The sequence below is a fragment of the Staurois parvus genome, unplaced genomic scaffold (genome assembly GCF_062004578.1).
Source record: "Staurois parvus isolate SC_StPar_1 unplaced genomic scaffold, SC_StPar_1.0 ptg000152l, whole genome shotgun sequence".
NCBI lineage: Eukaryota > Metazoa > Chordata > Amphibia > Anura > Ranidae > Staurois > Staurois parvus.
The window spans coordinates 3060314-3080158 of NW_028317948.1; the positions used below are offsets into that span (position 1 = coordinate 3060314).

The following is a 19845-nucleotide window of genomic DNA, read 5'->3' on the forward strand; positions in this document are numbered from 1 at the left end:
ATAGTGAGCTACTGTCATTATTATTATTTATTACAGGTACTTATATAGTGCCAGCAATTTACACAGCGGTTTACATATATATATTGTACATTCACATCAGTCCCTAACCCTCAAGGGGTGTACAATCTAAGGTCCCTAACTTACATTCATACATACACATACAGTACTAGAGCCAATTTAGACAGGATCCAATTAGCCTACCAGCATGTCTTTGGTGTAAGGGAGGAAACCCACGCAGGAACAGGGAGAACATGCAAACTCCAGGCAGGTGGTGCCGTGGTTGGAATTCAAACCAACGTCCCTAGTACTGCTAGGTGGAAGTGCTAACCATTTAGCCACTGTGCTGCCCTATAGACTCCATACCACACTCATAATTATATACAAACACACCTGGTAAAGCCAGTTTGGATAGAAGACAATTAGCCTACTAACATGTAGGGCTGTTGAAAAAGCAGAGCTTCTGTAGGAAAACTATACAAACAGCTAGTCAACAAAGTATAAGCAAAAAAACACTTCAAAAAAGTATTCCAGTGGCGCATGAATCAATTGTCAATGTACAAAATAATGTGAAATGACATATAAAAATAATGTGAATAATGAATAAAGAATAATATATAATAAATAATATTATCCACTTAAACAATGTTAATAGTGTAAAATCAATAATAAATATTTTATGTTATTCCAAACAAAAAGTCCAAATAACTCAGTCCATCAAACGATCTCCACGTGAAAGAACTTGTGCCACAATAAATTATATATAAGTGTGTGATTCTCCCCTCTCAGGTGTGCACTCACCAAAAAGTGTTGCCTCCCACTCTCATGGTTGGCACACTAAGCATTGATCAGTGATTTCCCAAGGACTAGATCAGACCACTTGTGATATTATGTTCTCCTTAAACTTGCGACAATGGAATCCCAGGACAAACGTTCCTGATCTCCAGCACAAAAATTCCTCCTCCCAATGCTCCACTCACAATAGACCATATAGGAGATAAAAAGATGAGAAAACCCCAAATGGTGCAGTACTAACTGAATGGTTTTATTGCCACAATAAAGTACTACTTACAAAATGGAAATAGGTAATATAGCCTAAAGATGTTTAGCTTTGCAAGCTCTCAATATGAGGAAAGCCGGATCAGTGCTCTCACCACCGCCGGTCTTCGATCTCTCATGCTCCCACGTCACTTCTGGTTCCGGTCTGCGTCACTTCCGGTCGCTGCACAGCCTCGCCCTGACGTGTTTCGTCACTTTTGACTTAATCATAGGGCAGTCAACTAAGTATGATTAAAGGGGATCTCTACTCTGGACAAGTAATTATGTTTTGGAAAGACTGTAAACCCCAGGCAAAGTCTTTACTGCTGTCCTCCATCCCGATGGTAAGATTTCTCTACAGCTCTGGATGTACAGTGACAACCAGGGTTCTGTGTCAGCTGAACTTCCTTCCTAGTTCTTCTTTTTGGAGAGCATTCTTAAAGGCTAAGTTCTTTTTTTGCATAACAGTGACTATGCAGACCAGGGCCCTCAGTAGGTTAAAGAAAATGAGCATCTTTGAACAATAATAATCATTATAAATTACATGTCTGTAGGTCATTTTTAGCACCCCAGGAAACTTGGTGGAGTAGCTGGTGCAATAGAGAGTGAGAGAAAATGCACCGTGCATGTTTGGGTTGAGAAACACTTGAGTATTTTTTCTATATTGCTTTTTTAGAAAAATGTAGATTAATTCACACTAGTGCGTTGATCTGCTTTTAGTGCAGCTGTAATTTTTTTTTATGTGTCCTTTTCATACTACAATGCTGCATTGACGTGCATTGTGTTGCGTTAAAATGCAACATGTAGTGCCAACAAAATATCCACCAATATACACCACCACCACCACCAGCCTGAACCGTTGATACAAGGCAGGATGAATACTTGCTTTCGTGTTGTTTATGCTGAAATCTGACCCTACCATTCTGACCCTGCAGCAACCAATTTGCCCATTCTCCTCTGACCTCTGACATCAACAAGGCATTTTCATCCACACAACTGCCGCTCACTGGATATTTTCTCTTTTTCAGACTATTCTCTGTAAACCCTAAAGATGGTTGTGCATGAAAATCCCAGTAGATCAGCGTTTTTTTAAATACTCAGACCAGCCCATCTGGCACCAACAACCATGCCTAATTCAAAGTCACTTAAATCCCTTTTCTTCCCCATTCTGATGCTCGGTTGGAACTTCAGCAAGCCGTCTTCATCACGTCTACATGCCTAAATGCATTGAGTTGCTGTTATGTGATTGGCTGATTAGCAATTTGTGTTACCAAGCATTTGAACAGGTGTACCTAATAAAGTGGCCTGTGAGTGTATGTGTCACAATGCACTAAAATGGGCAATTGTCAATAAGCCCCAGAGTCACCAGCATTTTGGCTAACGTAATTCAGGATAGGTATACTAAGTAAATATGCATTAAAGACATCCAAAGACAAAAACAGCCAGCGAACAGCTCTGCGAGCTAAAACACTTTTTCAGAGCTAGAGAATGGTCAGACTTTTTGCAGCTTACAGAGGTACCTAACTGCTCAAGTAACCAAAGGTTAAGATAACATCCATAGTATGGAATTCGGGGTAAGCTAAATATGTATATTTACTAACCTTTTTTCCCTTCAGGCTTTGTTTTTTTATTTGATTCACTAAAACTTTTTGGCATTATGAGGGCTGTGAAAAAACAGACCTTGCTTGGTAGTGCAAGCTCCGCTTTAAATCTTCTTTTACAGAAACTGCATTAAAAAAAATATGTCAGTCTTCAATATTTCATACAGCTGTACTGAGTACGTATAAGCTGGTAGACATCAAGTTTGCTAACACCCACATGGAAGAAAAATATATTTGAAATATATTTTAAAAATATTCTTCCTAAATATATTAACATATATTTGAAATGCTACAATTTTGGCCATATTCATGTGTGTGTGTGAGTGTGTGTGTGTGTGTGTATATATATATATATATATATACAGTCATGGCCGAAATTGTTGGCACCCTTGATATTTCTCCAGGAAATCATGTATTTCTCACGAAACGTATTGCATTAACACATGTTTTGCTATACACATGTTTATTCCCTTTGTGTGTATTGGGACAAAACAAAAAAAGGGAGGAAAGAAAGCAAATTCGACATAATGTCACACAAACCTCCAAAAATGGGCTGGACAAAAGTATTGGCACCCTTTCACAACTGCGGATAAATAAGAATGTTACAAGCATGTGATGCTCCTGTAAACTCACCTGGGGCAAGTAACAGGTGTGGGCAATATAGAAATCACACCTGAAAGCAGATAAAAAGGAGAGACGTTCACTTAACCTTTGCATTGTGTGTCTGTCTGTGCCACACTAAGCATGGACAACAGAAAGAGGAGACGAGAACTGTCTGAGGACCTGAGAACCAAAATTGTGGCAAAATATCAACAATCTCAAGGTTACAAGTCCATCTCCAGAGAACTAGATTTGCCTTTGTCCACAGTGCGCAACATTATCAAGAAGTTTGCAACCCATGGCACTGTAGCTAATCTCCCTGGTCGTGGACGGATGAGGAAAATTGATGAAAGATTGCAACGCAGAATAGTCCGGATGGTGGATAAGCAGCCCCAAACATGTTCCAAAGACATTCAAGCTGTCCTGCAGGCTCAGGGAGCATCAGTGTCAGCGCGAACTATCCGTCGACATTTAAATGAAATGAAACGCTATGGCAGGAGACCCAGGAGGACCCCACTGCTGACACAGAGACATAAAAAAGCAAGACTACAGTTTGCCAAAATGTACTTGAGTAAGCCAAAAGCCTTCTGGGAAAACGTCTTGTGGACAGATGAGACCAAGATAGAGCTTTTCGGTAAAGCACATCATTCTACTGTTTACCGAAAACGGAATGAGGCCTACAAAGAACAAAACACAGTACCTACGGTAAAATATGGTGGAGGTTCAATGATGTTTTGGGGTTGTTTTGCTGCCTCTGGCACTGGGTGCCTTGACTGTGTGCAAGGCATCATGAAATCTGAGGATTACCAAAGGATTTTGGGTCGCACTGTAGGGCCCAGTGTCAGAAAGCTGGGTTTGCGTCCAAGATCCTGGGTCTTCCAGCAGGACAATGACCCCAAACATACGTCAAAAAGCACTCAGAAATGGATGGCAAAGAAGCGCTGGAGAGTTCTGAAGTGGCCAGCAATGAGCCCAGATCTAAATCCCATTGAACACCTGTGGAGAGATCTTAAAATTGCTGTTGGGAAAAGGTGTCCTTCCAATAAGAGAGACCTGGAGCTGTTTGCAAAGGAAGAGTGGTCCAAAATTCCGGGTGAGAGGTGTCAGAAGCTTATTGATGGTTATAGGAAGCGACTGATTTCAGTTATGTTTTCCAAAGGGTGTGCAACCAAATATTAAGTTAAGGGTGCCAATACTTTTGTCCAGCCCATTTTTGGGGTTTTGTGTGACATTATGTCATATTTGCTTTTCTGCCTCTGTTTTATATTTGTTCCAATACATACAAAGGGAATAAACATGTGTATAGCAAAACATGTGTTAATGCAATACCTTTTTTGTGTGAAATACTTGATTTTCAGGAAAAATATCAAGGGTGCCAACAATTTCGGCCATGACTGTATATATATATATATATATATATTGCATGTTGAAATGCGTTTTTTATATATTATAAAATATATGAAAAATATTTTTAAAATGTTATATTTTTTAAATATATTCTTCAGGTTTTTTTTAACATATAAAAAAAGTAATTTTAACATATATTTTTACATATATTTGTAAATGCATTCCAAAAATGTAGATTTGTATTTTTAAAGACATACAGTATATTTGAAATTTACTTTTAAAAATATGTTTCATATATTTTGTAATAAAAACGCATTTCAACATGCAGTGTGTGTGTGTATGTGTATATATATAGATATAGATATATATTGCATATGGCCAAAATTGTAGCATTTCAAATGGGCAGTCTTGCACTATCTATATTTGGCTTAGATTTTTTTTTTACTGTGGTATTTTGAGGTAGAATGTTCTTATTTTCAGTTGTGATCAAGTGCATGTGACTGGGCTGTGATTGTCATCAGTAGGTCACTTCAGTATATACCATTTATTCCATTTCCACTACTAACCGCTGCTAAGTTTGAGATTTTTCTAGATTGTACATATATAAGATCCCTGACTTAAGACCTTTTAAACAGTTTCAGAATTTAGCACCACGGATGGTATCAGAAGCTGCAGGAATTCCTCAGGGTGATGAGATGCTATCAGCCTTACACAATGCCATTTGGTTACATGGTACCAACGATTCAGTGCCCGCAGGTAAAAGATTTTATCTTGGAGAATATTCACATTCTGCAGATCTCATAATAGCACCATTTCTTCTATTTCCAGACAGCATTCAAAAGCCCCTTTGTTTGCCTGTATTGAAACAATGTCTTTTCAGATATTGAATGGCCTGAACTATTCATACCTGAAGAAAGCTGTTGTACTGATGACCTATCCTGAGATTTGGCTGACAGATCTAAGCTGACATTTTTCCTTGAAATGGGAGAAGGGAACCTTGTAAATATGTATTTGAGCAGTAGTGCTAATGGTAGCCATAGACATGAGCCAGTATGGACAACGAACATCTGTGGGAGACCCTCCCACAGCTAGAATAAACGAAGAGTCCCAATCTCCTTTACCGCATCTAAAAAGGCAGTACTAATTCCTACTCCTATACCGACATCTCTACATTAACATTACACAGCAAGGGTTGTGTCCTAGTCTGTTGTTTATTCTGTTTGAGGGTAGTAAGATTGCTAATCTGTTTCCCACAGCAAGCAATGAATTATTGCCAACAAATTAATGATATACCATACTGGTGGCTATATCTCCCAACTTTCTGAGTTGGGAAAGAAGGATACGTTATGGCACAAAGTATGTAGTCAAAGGGCAGACCACCTTGTTAAGTGGACCATAAAGAATTAATATGCAAAAATGTTTTGGTTTAAATCAACTTTTTTTTGCTACTCTTTTCTTTTATACTATTTTTTCAAAATTACAAAAAGTTGGATATAAGGTTAATAGCTGAAAAATAATTTGGACAGTTAACGAATACATCTGTTTTGCGGTATATACTGTACATCAGTACAAAAAGAGGGACATCTGAGGAGGAAAGATGAACAGAAGAATTTGGCTCCAAAGGAGGGACAGTCCCTCCAAATCAGGGACAGTTGGGAGGTATGCTGGTGGCCCTGGGTGACTGTTCCACTTTTGGTCTGTTTTTGCTCCACCTTTTGTAAGTCATCTCCATTGTTTCCAATTTTTCCATAATTATTATTATTATACAGGACTTATATAGGGCCAACAGTTTGCTCAGCACTTTACAATATAAAGGGGGAACAGTACAATTACAATACAGTTCAGTACAGAAGGAATAGAAGGGCCCCGCTCATAGAGTTTACAATCAAAAGGGAGGGGGAGGTGGTACAAAAGGTAACAGTTGCAGGGGATGATATGATGGAGGTAATTGCCACTAGCAAGTCAGATTTTGGTAACTTCCAGATAGGAGCATAAGTACATTGATCATTAATATTTCAAAAGCAACAAACTAATTATTTCTGTATAGAGTGCTGGAAAACATTTACTATTAGCAGTTTGTTTATGACACTTTTAGTACTTGAACTGATTGCACATAACAGAAGCTGTCATATTTGACACAATGTAGACTGCTGGAATGTTATCAGACAGTATTTGGGTGAACCAGACAACAAAAAATAATCTGCATGCCACATTTCACGCTGATGAGAAATGATGTACTCTGTATTTTTATCATTTTAGCACTTGCAAACAGGCAAGAAAAGTATCCATTCATTTGTATGTGTCAGGACCTTGGAGCACATCATGCTCAGAGAAAATTATTGAAAAGTGCCAGTCACAGCACTGATATTGCCTTTCAACACAGTAACTAGGTTTTAAACCTGAACCCTCCGGCTTCAGTACTTTGTCATCGTCGCAGACTGAGTCACACATCAGTCACTGACGTTAAACAAATGTGTAATTTTCACACACTTTAGACATCGATAGTTACTCTGAAAGTACTGAATGCGTCCACATAACTGCCAGGAAATGTGTATTTCCAGAGGTCAACTATGCAAACCCAATGATTTCACTCATGACATGTTTGATTTAAAGAAACATGGGAGCTGTTAGGGCTCGTTTTCCACTTGGTTCGATTTCTACATACATTAAAGTAGAGTTCCACTCACCCTGTCAAAAAATAAAAGTCAGCAGCTACAAAAACTGTAGCTGCTGACTTTTAAAAAACAGCCACTTACCTGTCCCTCAGTCCTGCGGTGTGTCCCCCGCAGCCCGTTTCACTTGCCGTCCTGTATTCTAGGAGGCTGGCATCTTCAGTGTGGGCACCCAGCTGTGACAGCTTGCGACTTCACAGCCGGGTACCCACTGCGCTTCATGAGTGGTCCTGTAGTCTTCTGGGACCTGCCACATGTCCCAAAAGACTACAGGGAGGGAGGGAGAACACCTTCCGCTTCTGATCACCAAGGCAGAAGTGGGAGCGGGTACCTGTCAAATTCGGCTCCCCCCCCAGCCCCCCAAAGGTGCCAATCCCCCCCCTGCCCCTCAAAGCTGCTTCGATGATGCTTTGGTGGTGCTTCAGTGATGCTTTGGTGGTGCTTCAGTGATGCTTTGGTGGTGCTTCAATGATGCTTTGGTGGTGCTTTGATGATGCTTTGTGGTGCTTCAGTGATGCTTTGGCGGTGTTTCAGTGATGCTTTGGTGGTGCTTCGATGATGTTTTGGCGGTGCTTCAGTGATGCTTTGGTGGAGCTTCGATGATGCTTTGGCGGTGCTTCAGTGATGCTTTTGTGGTGCTTCAATGATGCTTTGATGGTGCTTCGATGATGCTTTGGTGGGGCTTTGATGATGCTTTGGTGGTGCTTTGATGATGCTTTTCTGAAGCTTGGCAGATGCCCTGTGTGTGTGTTAATATTTCATGCCTGCATTACCTCCAAAACAAGCCAAAGCTGAATAAAGGTCTCTGGAAACCTGCAGGTGCTGTAAGCAAGCTTTGTCATAGACTTCTATGGAGGTTTTGAAGATGCTTTGAAGCACGAGTAAAGTGACATTGGGTATAATTTATGAAGCGAAGCAAAGCAAATGAAAGCAAAGCAAACACAACGTGTAAACAGGAATGTAACTAACCATTTTATTTAGTGACAGGTGACTTGCTTGGCGTTCAGAGTGCTTTACAAAGCATGTCCAATGCCATGTTTTGAAGCAAGTGTAAGCGAGCCCTTATTGGTAGCTCTTTTTCTGAAAATGCTAGTTGTCTGGCAGTTATGATGATCCTCTGCCTTTAATAATTTGAGTAACGTGGGTTGATTTATTAAAGGCAAGTAGAGTTGTCACTTTGAAAGGAAATTTTCACCTTGAAAGGGAATTTGCCCTTACCTTAGTTAACAAGGTGAAACCCTTCTGACTATCATCCAACCACGTGTAAAAATACTGCTTTTTTTCATTGCATGTAAATGGGTAGTCTTTACAAAGTGAATTTACACCACATTCACCACTAACCTAAGGGGAAATTCCCTTGCAAAGTGAACAGCCTATTAGCCTGTACTAAATCAATCTCACTGGATCAGGTGAGCAAACAAGGAGCTTGACTTTCTTGATATGCATATTTGAGGTCAAGGACATGGAAGGAATTGAAATCTGTGGATCAGCATGACATCAATGTAACTAGGTCAGCAACAGCACCCTAGGTAATTTCTCATGACATACTGTACCATAGGAATAATGCATACAAGTATCCTAAAATAATTGCAGCGTGGATATAAAAAGGTCTACATAGTAACATTTAGAGAAAAACAAAAGTTGCCCATTACATTTAGCGAACGTATAGGTTTCTAAGGATGTTTTTCTAAAGAAGAATTCCAGGTATGGAATGTTTTACATAGTTACATTGGACCAGCTTGAGCAAATGTAAATACCATACCTGGCCGATGCCCCTGGAAGCTAGAATTCACTGAAGTGGACACCACTGCTCCAGTGATCTCCACTAGTTTCTGGGTCCTGTGTTTGGTGGCTGCCCTACTGCACTCTGAGCACAGGAGGTAGGCCACTTGGCATGGGCGCCATTCAGAGAATGCTTTGCATTTTCTCAAGGAGAGGTGGACAATGATGTAATATCAAGAATTCACTGAATGGCACCTGTGCTCAGTGTGTTCAGAATTCAGTAGGAGAGCTTCTTGGAACGGGATCCGGAAGCTAGTGGAGATCACTGCAGTAGTAGTGTCTACTACAATGATTTCCAACTTCTAGAGAGATCCCACAAATGTGGTATAGGCAAGCTGGACCAATGTAACATTTTAAAAATGCTGTACTTGCAATTCTTTCTGCTTTTTTTCAGCTAGCACATGCCATGTGAAGGTAAGCCAACAACTCTGGAGCTAATTGTAGAATTTCATGTCTTAGGAGCAGAGTGTATGGACACCACAGCTCTGTCTGCTGATACCATCGCACTACTGGGTGAAGCCATTTCTCTTTGGTCACCAAAGGAGCTGCAGTGTATGAGCATGGAAACCTTTGGCAAAACTGTCCATATCCTTGGTGGTTTGAGACGCTTCAGTGAATCTCAGCTGTCTGTTCTGAAGGATAAAGGAAAACTGGTACACTTGTGGAACATACAATGCACACACAAACACACATACACACGCGTGCACAGTAAAGCAATTATTGAGCTTCACGGAAAGGAGAAGGGAACAGTGGAGGTACTGCTTCATGAACAAAGGACACAGCTGGAATCTGTGAACTATACAGACAGGTTGCTTCCTTCTTTCCTTCCTTTAAGTATCTGTACAAACGATGCTTACATACAGTATTTTGTTATCTGTTTGATATCATTCAAAGTAAAGCTATATTCCACAGTACCTTTTTGTAGAAAAAAAAACTATTAAAGTTGAATGATGGACTAAAGAAAAAAAATATTTTCCTGTAATAGGCCAAGCTGTTCAACAAAAATGACAGTTATAGTGGATGGGACAAACCATTTAACACTGGCAAGAGTGCTTGTGATAGAGGACAGGCCATTCAGATGGTTTAAGCCTTTTGTTGTAGAATAAAAATGTTCCTGTAAATGTTAGCTGGAGTTGGGCTTTAATTAGTTTTTTTGCTTACCTAATGCAAATAAAAATTACATGCCCAACTAAGACTAGCTTTTTTCCCAGGGTGGTAATGCTGCTGTGTAATTTCTCTGCAGAACAGTATTGTCACCCCCAATACAGTAAGTGGAATATTAACAGATCTACTGGCAGGATAATCAGTTTAAAAACCTATGTTACAGGGACACTGCTGTAGTAATTCTAGTGACAGACTTCAGCACACAAATTTTTGAGTTTGCCCACAGTTCTTCTTTAAATATTAATGTATAATTGTTTTCCTTACAGATCTGGGGTCCACTTTCAGAATGGAAGAGCTATCATGTTACTGCACTGGGGCACATTGTCACTGCTCTAAATGTCAGTGAAATAGATCAGCTGGATTTGGGTTCCATAGACACCATTTCTGCACTGACACAGCAAACTAAATGGACTGAAGCACAAGTGAGTATTTATATACAGTATACACCATCTTTTTTCTTGCCCTCCAAAGGATTTACCCCCCCTTCCTGACCAGGCCATTTTTTGCAATATGGTGCTGCATTACTTTAACTGACAATTCCGTGGCCATGCAACACTGTACACAAATGAAATCTATGTCATTTGTTTCCCACAAATAGAGCTTTCTGTTGGTGGTATTTTATCACCTCTGCATTTTTAATTTTTTGCGCTACAAACTAAAAAATACTGACAATTTTGAAAAAATATATATTTTTGACTTTTTCCTATAAAACATATCTAATAAAAAATGTTAAAAATGAAATTTCTTCATAAATTTAGGCCAAAATGTATTCTGCTACATGTCTTTGCTAAACAAAAACCCAATACGTGTAAATTAATTGGTTTACGTGAAAGTTAGAGCATCTACAAATGGTGATATATATATACTGGAATTTTTATTTTTTTATACTAGTAATGGTGGCGATCAGCGACTTATAGCGGGACTGCAGGACTGCAGCACTGTGGCGGGCATTCTGACACTGGTTGGGAACTGACTAACTGCCAATGACATCCCCAGTGACACCAATACAGTGATCAGAGCTAATAAAAAGCACTGACACTATACTAATGACACTGGGCAGGAAGGGGTTAATATCTGGGGCGATCAAAGGGTTAACTGTGTGCTGCGTGTGTTTTACTGTGTGTGCATTTTACTAGGGAGACATGCTGCTTTGTAGTTTTCTGCTGTGCAGAGAGATACAAAACAGCATTTCCATGCTGACAGGAAAGAGACCTGTGTTCTTTACACACAGGTCTCTCCCCTGTCAGCTTTACCCAATGATCGCTGAGTGTCAGCCGGGAATCGCCGGCCGGGACCCAGTGATTGACATCCCTAGCCGCCAATAACGGTGCAGGTAGGGTGGCGCGCGCATGTGCGCCCTACTCGTTAATGCAAATCATGTATATATATGATTTTGCACAGCCCTGCTGCCCTGTAGCAGTACTTCTGCTATAGGGCAGCGGGAAAGTGGTTAACAAATAGGCATTTTTTTCAGGGTATGCCCATGAAAAAGATTCTAGGAGCACTATAGGAGAGATCACAGCAGAAGTTGTTTCCTCTCCTTTAATTCTCTGAATTAAACTGCAGGAGGGGCTTTGGGAAGGGAGGGAGAGAGACTGTCACTGCTGTGACTAAATTATTTAAAGGAGAATTATAGTCAAAGCTATTTTGGCTATACTTCTCCTTTAGGTCACAGGAGTGCAGTTCGTTCTGCACTCCTGCGACCCATTTTCAGCTGATAATGGGCTAAAACCCGTACCTCAGCCAGTTCAGGCTCTGAAACAATCCCAACTATGTGGTCAATATCTACCCAGAAGCCAGGACTGTCATCTGGCTCAGCCTCTCAGAGATCCATTGAGAGCCTGAGCCAAACCCTCCTGTCCCCTCCACAGCCCAGCACTCCAGTGAGCACTGGAGGGGCAGAGCAGAGAGCTGCTGACTGACAATCACAGCTTTCTGCTCAGAGCAGAGGGGAGAACTGAGTGATCAGCAGAGTTTGATTACTCAGTTCTCCCTGCAGAGTCGGTGGGGGGCAGATGCAGCATTGGATTGATGCTGCATCCACCTAGGCAAGTATAATTTTTTTTTTTCTTCAAAGTCCATACTTCTCTTTTAAATTCTAGCTTGATCTTTTTAACAGGCTTTTACAACAAAAGTAAAGAAGTATCTGAAAAATATAAAAAGGAGTCTACTACTACCTACTGACTGCATCGAAAATATAAAACATTCATATGCAATATTTCATTTGTGCCTGACTAAAAAATATATATTTTATGACTTAGATTTATATAATCCTGAACATAATAAATAAAAAAAGATTAAAAACCCTTTACATTTTCTTTATGTAGCAAGGAAGCATGACTTGTGTGGCTAATAGGGTTTTCTTCCGTTCAAAAAAACAAATGTTAACGGATGTAAAAAGATGTTCATCCATTTACATCCGCAAGTCCATAGAAATACATGGGGGCCCATTTTTCTTCTGTAAATGGACAGATGAAAAACAGACCTACGGAACGCCGGTGTGAAAGATGCCTTAGTCTTGGATCTCTCGATTCTATCTCCTGTAGACTCTGCATTTCTTTTCTAAATAACGTAAGTTCATGTTATTATCTTTGCAGGCAAAGTCCATACTATATGGGTTCTTGAATGATTCGGGAAAATCAGTAAGAGACTTGAAGAGCTTTGAACTGGCAGGATTAGGAAGCAGCTTTTGTGCTGCTGAACATGAGCAGATAGTTCAGATCAAGCCTACGGAATTTCGGTACGTTATCCTAAATAAATTACTTATCGATTATTGGTTATTGGCTGGGTTCACCTTTTCTGGCAGAATTTCACTTTTCATAATAAATAGAAGCCTTTTATAATGTAATTTCTGCCCAGTCCATCCCAATGTACTTATTTCTCACTTAGCACACCTATAGCCAGGGCCATTGATAAGGGGGTACCACCAGTCCTCCTGTACAGGGCCCAGGCCAGCATGGGGGTGAATTGGATGTGGGCAGGAAGGGTGATCGGCATGGTGTGTGTGTGTGTGTGTGTGTGTAGGGGGGCAATTATTGGAATTGATCATCTGCATGGCTCTCTCTGCAGTTTCCTAAAGCTGGATTCTTCTCCTCTACATCCCATTGGTTTTCAGCTGTTGCAGAGAGAGCCCTACAGGGGATTGATTCCAGTAATTGCCTGCCCCCCCCCCCACCCTCCATGCCGATCACCCTCCCTGTGCACATTTGATTCATCCAGCTGTCTGGACCCTCACAGTGCCGGCTTCCCTCCTCTCCTTCCAGCTGCAAGCACACAATAGGATCCTTCAGGTTGGAGAGTGGGAAAACGGTCCGATAAATATATCACATTAACCAGCCCCTTCCTTTCATGAATGAACACAATTACTGATCACTCACTGTGTTCATTCATAACTGAAGCATAGTAAACTGTGGGGTTTTTTTTTTAAGAGGGCCCTGTCAGGTTGGATGTATGGGGCCCCATGGTTTCTAACAACAGCCCTGCCTATAGCAGCTTTTAAATTTCATCTATTTCAGTTTTTAAAAAAGCTTTCAGATTCCATCATTTCCTGTAGACCATGTAAGATCCAGGAAGCTTTGAATCCTTGCTGCATCACAGAATAGGGAATGATAGGGTGTATTCACCACTCTGGACCACACCTCCCTTATTACGATAGCATCTCTTGTTTTATTTCTACCCACGTTCTCTACAATCTGATTGTACAATCCCCCCTAGATCTCCCATCATCTATGTAGTGTAAGAGCCTGTTTGCCTTGATATAAATTGAATAGGTTGTTCGGGTGGGTTCTCCTATTCCATAGTTTTGGTACATCCAAAGGAAATTGTACAGAAATTGTGCAATCAGATTGCCTAGTGTATGGTCGACTTTATGCAAGAACATAGGAGGACAGAGTGCACAGAGACACTCGGCAGTCATTCCCCGTTCACATCTCCGCATAGGAGGAACTTACATCTCGTTTTTTTGGCTGTTTTAGAGAGCTTTTGCTTGTCACACACAGGACAGCCCATTCACTTGAATTTGCTTCCCTAGGCATGACAATTGCCCCACAGAAGCTCCAGAACTTTTTTTTGGAGCAGGGCGTGGTGCATTTTTTACCGTGCTTTTTGGTGCATTTGCAGGACATTTCTTGTGTGGCAGACGCACGCCTGCTACCAGCATGTAGGGTACCATTAACAGCAACGCAATGTACACTTGCAGTGCATATGCAAAACACGCGGCAAAGCGTGCATTTTCTGTGTGGTTTGCTGTGCACTTGGAAACGCAAGGATGTGAATGGAGTCTCATTGTTCTTGTGTAAACACAACAATTTAACTTTCCAGCCCCATTCACACCTAGCGTAGTGGAAGATAATGTTTTTTGGTTAGTTTTTCCCACAACATGCATAGAGCAGGCCATTGATTTCAGTGGGTTGCCCTACACATGGCAAAGTAGCTCATGGAACATTTTGGCATGTTGTAGTTTGCGCATTTGTTGTTTGTTTTTTCATGTGTTTGCTCCTTTGTTTGGGGTGCCATTAACAATTAACCACTTGTTGCCCTCCTGAGGATTCCCCCCCACCTGTCTGACCAGGCCATTTTTTGCATTCTGGCGCTGCGTTATTTTAAATGATGTCATGCAACGCTGCACCCAAATTAAATTGATGTCCTTTTGTCCCCACGAATTGAGCTTTCTTTTGGTGGTATTTGATCGCCTGTGTTTTTTTTATTTTTTGCACTACAAAAGAAAAGGCCAACAATTCTGAGAAAAATAACAATATTTTTGACTTTTTGCTATTAAACATGTCCAGTAAAAAAATTTAAAAAATCTAATTTCATCATAAATTTAGGTCAAAATGTATTCTGCTGTATGACTTTGCTGAAAAAAAATCCAAATATGTGCAAATTAATTGGCTTACGTGAAAGGTATAGTGTCTACAAATGGCAATATAGATACTGTAATTTTTTTATTTTTTTTCACTAGTAATGGCGGCGATCAGCGACTTATAGCAGGACTGCAGGACTGTGCTGGGCATTCTGACACTGGGAGGAACTGACTTGGTGTCACTGACAGTGACAACAATACAGTGATCAGTGCTAAAAAAAAGCACTGACACTGTACTAATGGCACTGGGCAGGAAGGGGTTACCATGAGGGCCGATCAAAGAGTTAACTGTGTTCAGGCAGTGTTTTACTAGGGGCGGTGTCTGTGTTCTTTACTGTAAGCACACTGCTCTGGATGGCTGTGCTGTGCAGTGTGCCCGAGCTGACAGGGAGGAGGACTGTTAATCAACAAAATAGTCCTCCTTCCCATCGGAGATGCTTGGTAATCACCGGCCAGGACCCGGTGATTGACAGCCGCGGCTGTGAATTGCCACACAGGTAGGGCGCGCACATGGGTCATGCGCGCCCCCTACCTGGAAATTCAAAATCACGTGTTTGTGTGTATATATATATATATATATATATATATATATATATATACAGTACGTAATTTTGCTCACCCCTGCCACCCTGCAGCAGTATATCTGCTATAGGGCAGCGGGGAAACGGTTAATAGCCTTTTTTTTTAAAAGTAATTTTAGGCCTGAAGATTACTTAAAACCCCCCAAACATTATATATTATTGAAAAGCAGATACGCTAGAGAATAAAAAGTTGGTACAGGCGTACCTCAGTTTACGAATTTAATGCATTCTGCGAGACATTTGGTATTACGAAAAATTTGTAAACCAAAACGCGATTTCCCATAGGAATGCATTGAAAACCAATTAATCCTTTCCGGATGTCAGAAAAAAGTGAAAAAAAAGTCTTTTATCTGTTCAGAACTCTTTATAAAGTGCACTTTAAAGGCATAAACACTGTACAGGGACATGATTAAAAATTAATTCGTAAATGCATTGAAAACCAATTAATCCATTCCGGAGGTCAGAAAAAATTCAAAAAAAGTCTTATCTGTTCAAAACTCTTTATAGAGTGCACTTTAAAGCCATAGTACTGTACAGGGACATGATTAAAAAAAATCTTAAATGCACTGAAAAGCAATTGATCCGTTCGTATTGCGAAAAAAAATCATAAACTGAGGCATTATTTTAAATGGATTTTCGTTCGTAAACCGAAAATTACATAAACCGAGGCGTTCGTAAACCGAGGTACACCTGTAGATCCAATTTTTTACGTTACACAATATTAGCGCTACGGTTTATAAAAAGCAACATTTCAGCAAAAATACATTGAAGTTAATTTGCAATTTATTTCCCATTTTTTGTAAAATATAAAAGATGAGGTTGTGTTGAGTAAATAGATACCCAACATGCCAAACCTTAAAATTGCATGTGCCTGTGAAACGGTGAAAAATTTCAGTTTGTCATGGGCAATGCTTTAAAAGCCCCTACATGTCATCAGTTTACAGTTACGCAGGAACTGTGGTGCTAAAATTATTACTCTCACTCCAGCATGTGTGGTGATATAGAACATGTAATGTAATCACTGTTTTTGTACATAGGCACCCAAAAGCATGTGTTTTTGTATGTGTGGGGGGCAGTCACTAATTTTTTTTTTATTCTTATTATTTTTTATGTGCCTCTTAAAACGTTTAACATTTATTCTTAATTTTTTTTTAGTCGCCTACAGTTGCAAGAAAAAGTATGTGAACCCCTTGGGATTACGTGAAGTTTTGCATGAATTGGGCATAAAATGTGCTCTGAATGTCATCTAAGTCACAACAATAGAAGAACACAGTCTGCTGAACATAATACTACACAAACATTAGATGTTGCCATGGTTTAATTGCACATAACATGTAAACATTCACAGTGCAGGGAGGAAAAAGTATGTGAACCTTTGGACTTAAAAACTGGTTGACCCTCCTCTGACAGCAATAACCTCAACCAAACGTTTCCTGTAGTTGCAGATCAGACCTGCACAACGATCTGGAGTAATTTTGGACCACTCCTCTTCACAAAACTGTTTCAGTGTAGCAATATTCTTGGGTTGTCTGGTGTGAATCGCTCTCTTAAGGTCATGTCACAGCATTTCAATCAGGTTGAGGTCAGGACTCTGACTGGGCCACTCCAGAAGGCGTATTCTGTGCTGTTGTAGCCATTATGTTGTTGAATTACTTGTATGCTTTGGGTCATTGTCCTATTGCATCACCCATCCTCTGCGGAGCTTCAGTTGGCGGACAGATGGTCGTATGTTTTCCTGCAAAATGTCTTGATAAACTCTGGAATTCATTTTCCCATCAATGACAACAATCCGTCCAGGCCCTGAGGCAGCGAAGCAGCCCCAAACCATGATGCTCCCTCCGCCATGTTTTACAGTGGGGATGAGGTTTTGATGTTGGTGTGCTGTGCCTTTTTTTCTCCACACATAGTGTTGTGTGTTCTTCCCAAACAACTCAATCTTGGTTTCATCTGTCCACAGTATATTTTGCCAGTAGTGCTGTGGAACATCCAGGTGCTCTTTTGCAAACTTCAAACGTGCTGCAATCTTCTTTTTGGACAGCAATGGCTTCCTCCGTGGTGTCCTCCCATGTACTCCATTCTTGTTTAATGTTTTCCTTATTGTAGATGTGTCAACAAAAATGTTAGTATGTGCCAGAGATTTCTGTAGGTCTTTAGCTGACACTCTGGGATTCTTCTTTACCTCATGCAGTATTCTGCGCTGCGCTCTTGCAGTCATTTTTACAGGATGACCACGCCTAGGGAGAGTAGCAACAGGGCTAAACTTTCTCCATTTGTAGACAGTCTGTCTTACCGTGGACACATGAATATCAAGGCTTTTGGAGATACTTTTGTAACCCTTTCCAGCTTCATGCAAGTCAACAATTCTTGATCGTAGGTCTTCTGAGAGCTCTTTTCTGTGAGGCATGGTTCACATCAGACAGTGCTTTTTGAAACCAGTAAACCCAAAACAGGTGTGTGTTTTTAAGGGCAGGACAGCTGTCAGCAACACATCCAATATCATCACACTGATTGGAGTCAAGGTTGGCTCACTCCTGGCTTCAATTAGCTCTGGGAGAAGTCATTAAGCTAGGGCCTCATATACTTTTTCCTCCCTGCACTGTGAATATTTACATGTTATGTGCAATTAAACCATGGCAACATCTAATGTGTGTGTAGTATTATGTTCAGCAGACTGTGTTCTTCTATTGTTGTGACTTAGATGACGTTCAGAGCACATTTTATGCCCAATTCATGCAAAACTCCACGTAATCCCAAGGGGTTCACATACTTTTTCTTGCAACTGTATGTGATAGCATATACTGTAGATGACAGGTACTCTTTATGAGACATCTGGGATCTATCAGACAGCACATCATGTTCATCAGCCGCTTCCCTGGGCACTGGTTCCAAAGAATGATGGCATCGGTCCAGTAATTGACATCATACATGTCACTTTCTGGTCTGCACAAAGAAGGGAGGCTTAGTAGATGGACGTCCTTTGAGCTCTCACTGTCCTTTCCAGCGACACCAGCTATGACCATGGGACAGCGGAGCCCGGTAAATATGGCAGGGGGAGCGGCAAATTGCATTGTATTGGTGGCTTCACAACCGCTTGTATCTCTTCCACATTGACAGCCAACAGTGAGTTTCATAAAAGTACACGCACTCTCGGCTGGTATAATGACTGGGACTGTGTTAAAAAATACGTGTCTGCAGCACAGTTAAAAATCAGCAAGTGCCTGGGGATTCGGATTTTACCACCCACCCTATCTTGCTACCCTAAGACAGGTGTAAGCATAAAAAATAGACCATGCTCATCTATAAAAAATATATAAACAGCGCAAACCAATACCTATTAAATATAAAGTAATATTATAGTGTCCAAAAAAGAATATTATAAATTAATATATCAATAAATGAAATGTGTCCATAATAACTCAAAAATAAATAAATGTGTCCATAATAACTCAAAAAATATTCTTTATATATTCAGAATCCTTCCTCCCAAACTCCACAGTGCTTGAACAAAGAAATATTCTTATGTGATAAATGCTTCCACCATCCACCAGTGCAAACCGACATAAACCGCACTCAGCAGATATTGGTGAATAGTAGGCCTTTTAGGACTTTCAGGGATCCTATACCCCCTCTATAGCCTCCAGACCTCCATTCCACCATGCAGAGCTATGATGATCCTTCCACTCCCTCCTTGGTTAACCATTAGCTGCCCGGCCAATGGCCGTTTGGCGACTTCAAAAGTGCTTCGGCATTCCGGGTGCACGCCATTTGGCGTGCACCCGCACATACGCAGTTTGCGCTAATGCAGAGCCTTGCAGCGGCGCGATCTGTCACCGGCCGTGTACCTCGGACACGGCCGATGACAGATCTGAGTACCGGCCCCCCGTTGCTGGTACCATGTGACCTGCTGTGACCAATCACAGCAGGTCACATGACAGTTGTATACAATGGATGGCTACATTCATGCCATCCATTGTATACTACTGCCTAGCTGTGAATGGTCACAGCTAATCACATGCACATGTCATGTGATTAGCTGTGACCAAATCACAGCTAAGCACAAAAAAAAAAAAAAAAAAACCTGAATGAATCGATTTCATTCAGGTAAATGCTTGCTTATAGCAAAGTAATTCTTTGCTATAAGCAAATTGTGTAAAGAAAAAAAAAATAAAAATACTGATCACTTCCCCAAAGTAGTACAATGT

General features: G+C 40.6%; 1 protein-coding gene across 1 annotated transcript in view; it reads left to right on the forward strand.

Annotated features, from left to right (window-relative positions):
• OTOA (otoancorin) overlaps positions 1-19845 on the forward strand; it is a 112843-nt gene that overhangs the window by 79814 nt on the left and 13184 nt on the right. The window contains exons 16-19 of the mRNA XM_089674777.1: positions 5219-5339; positions 9497-9690; positions 10468-10623; positions 12799-12941. Of these exons, the coding sequence (XP_089530903.1) occupies positions 5219-5339; positions 9497-9690; positions 10468-10623; positions 12799-12941 (614 nt within the window). The remainder of the gene's footprint in view (positions 1-5218; positions 5340-9496; positions 9691-10467; positions 10624-12798; positions 12942-19845) is intronic.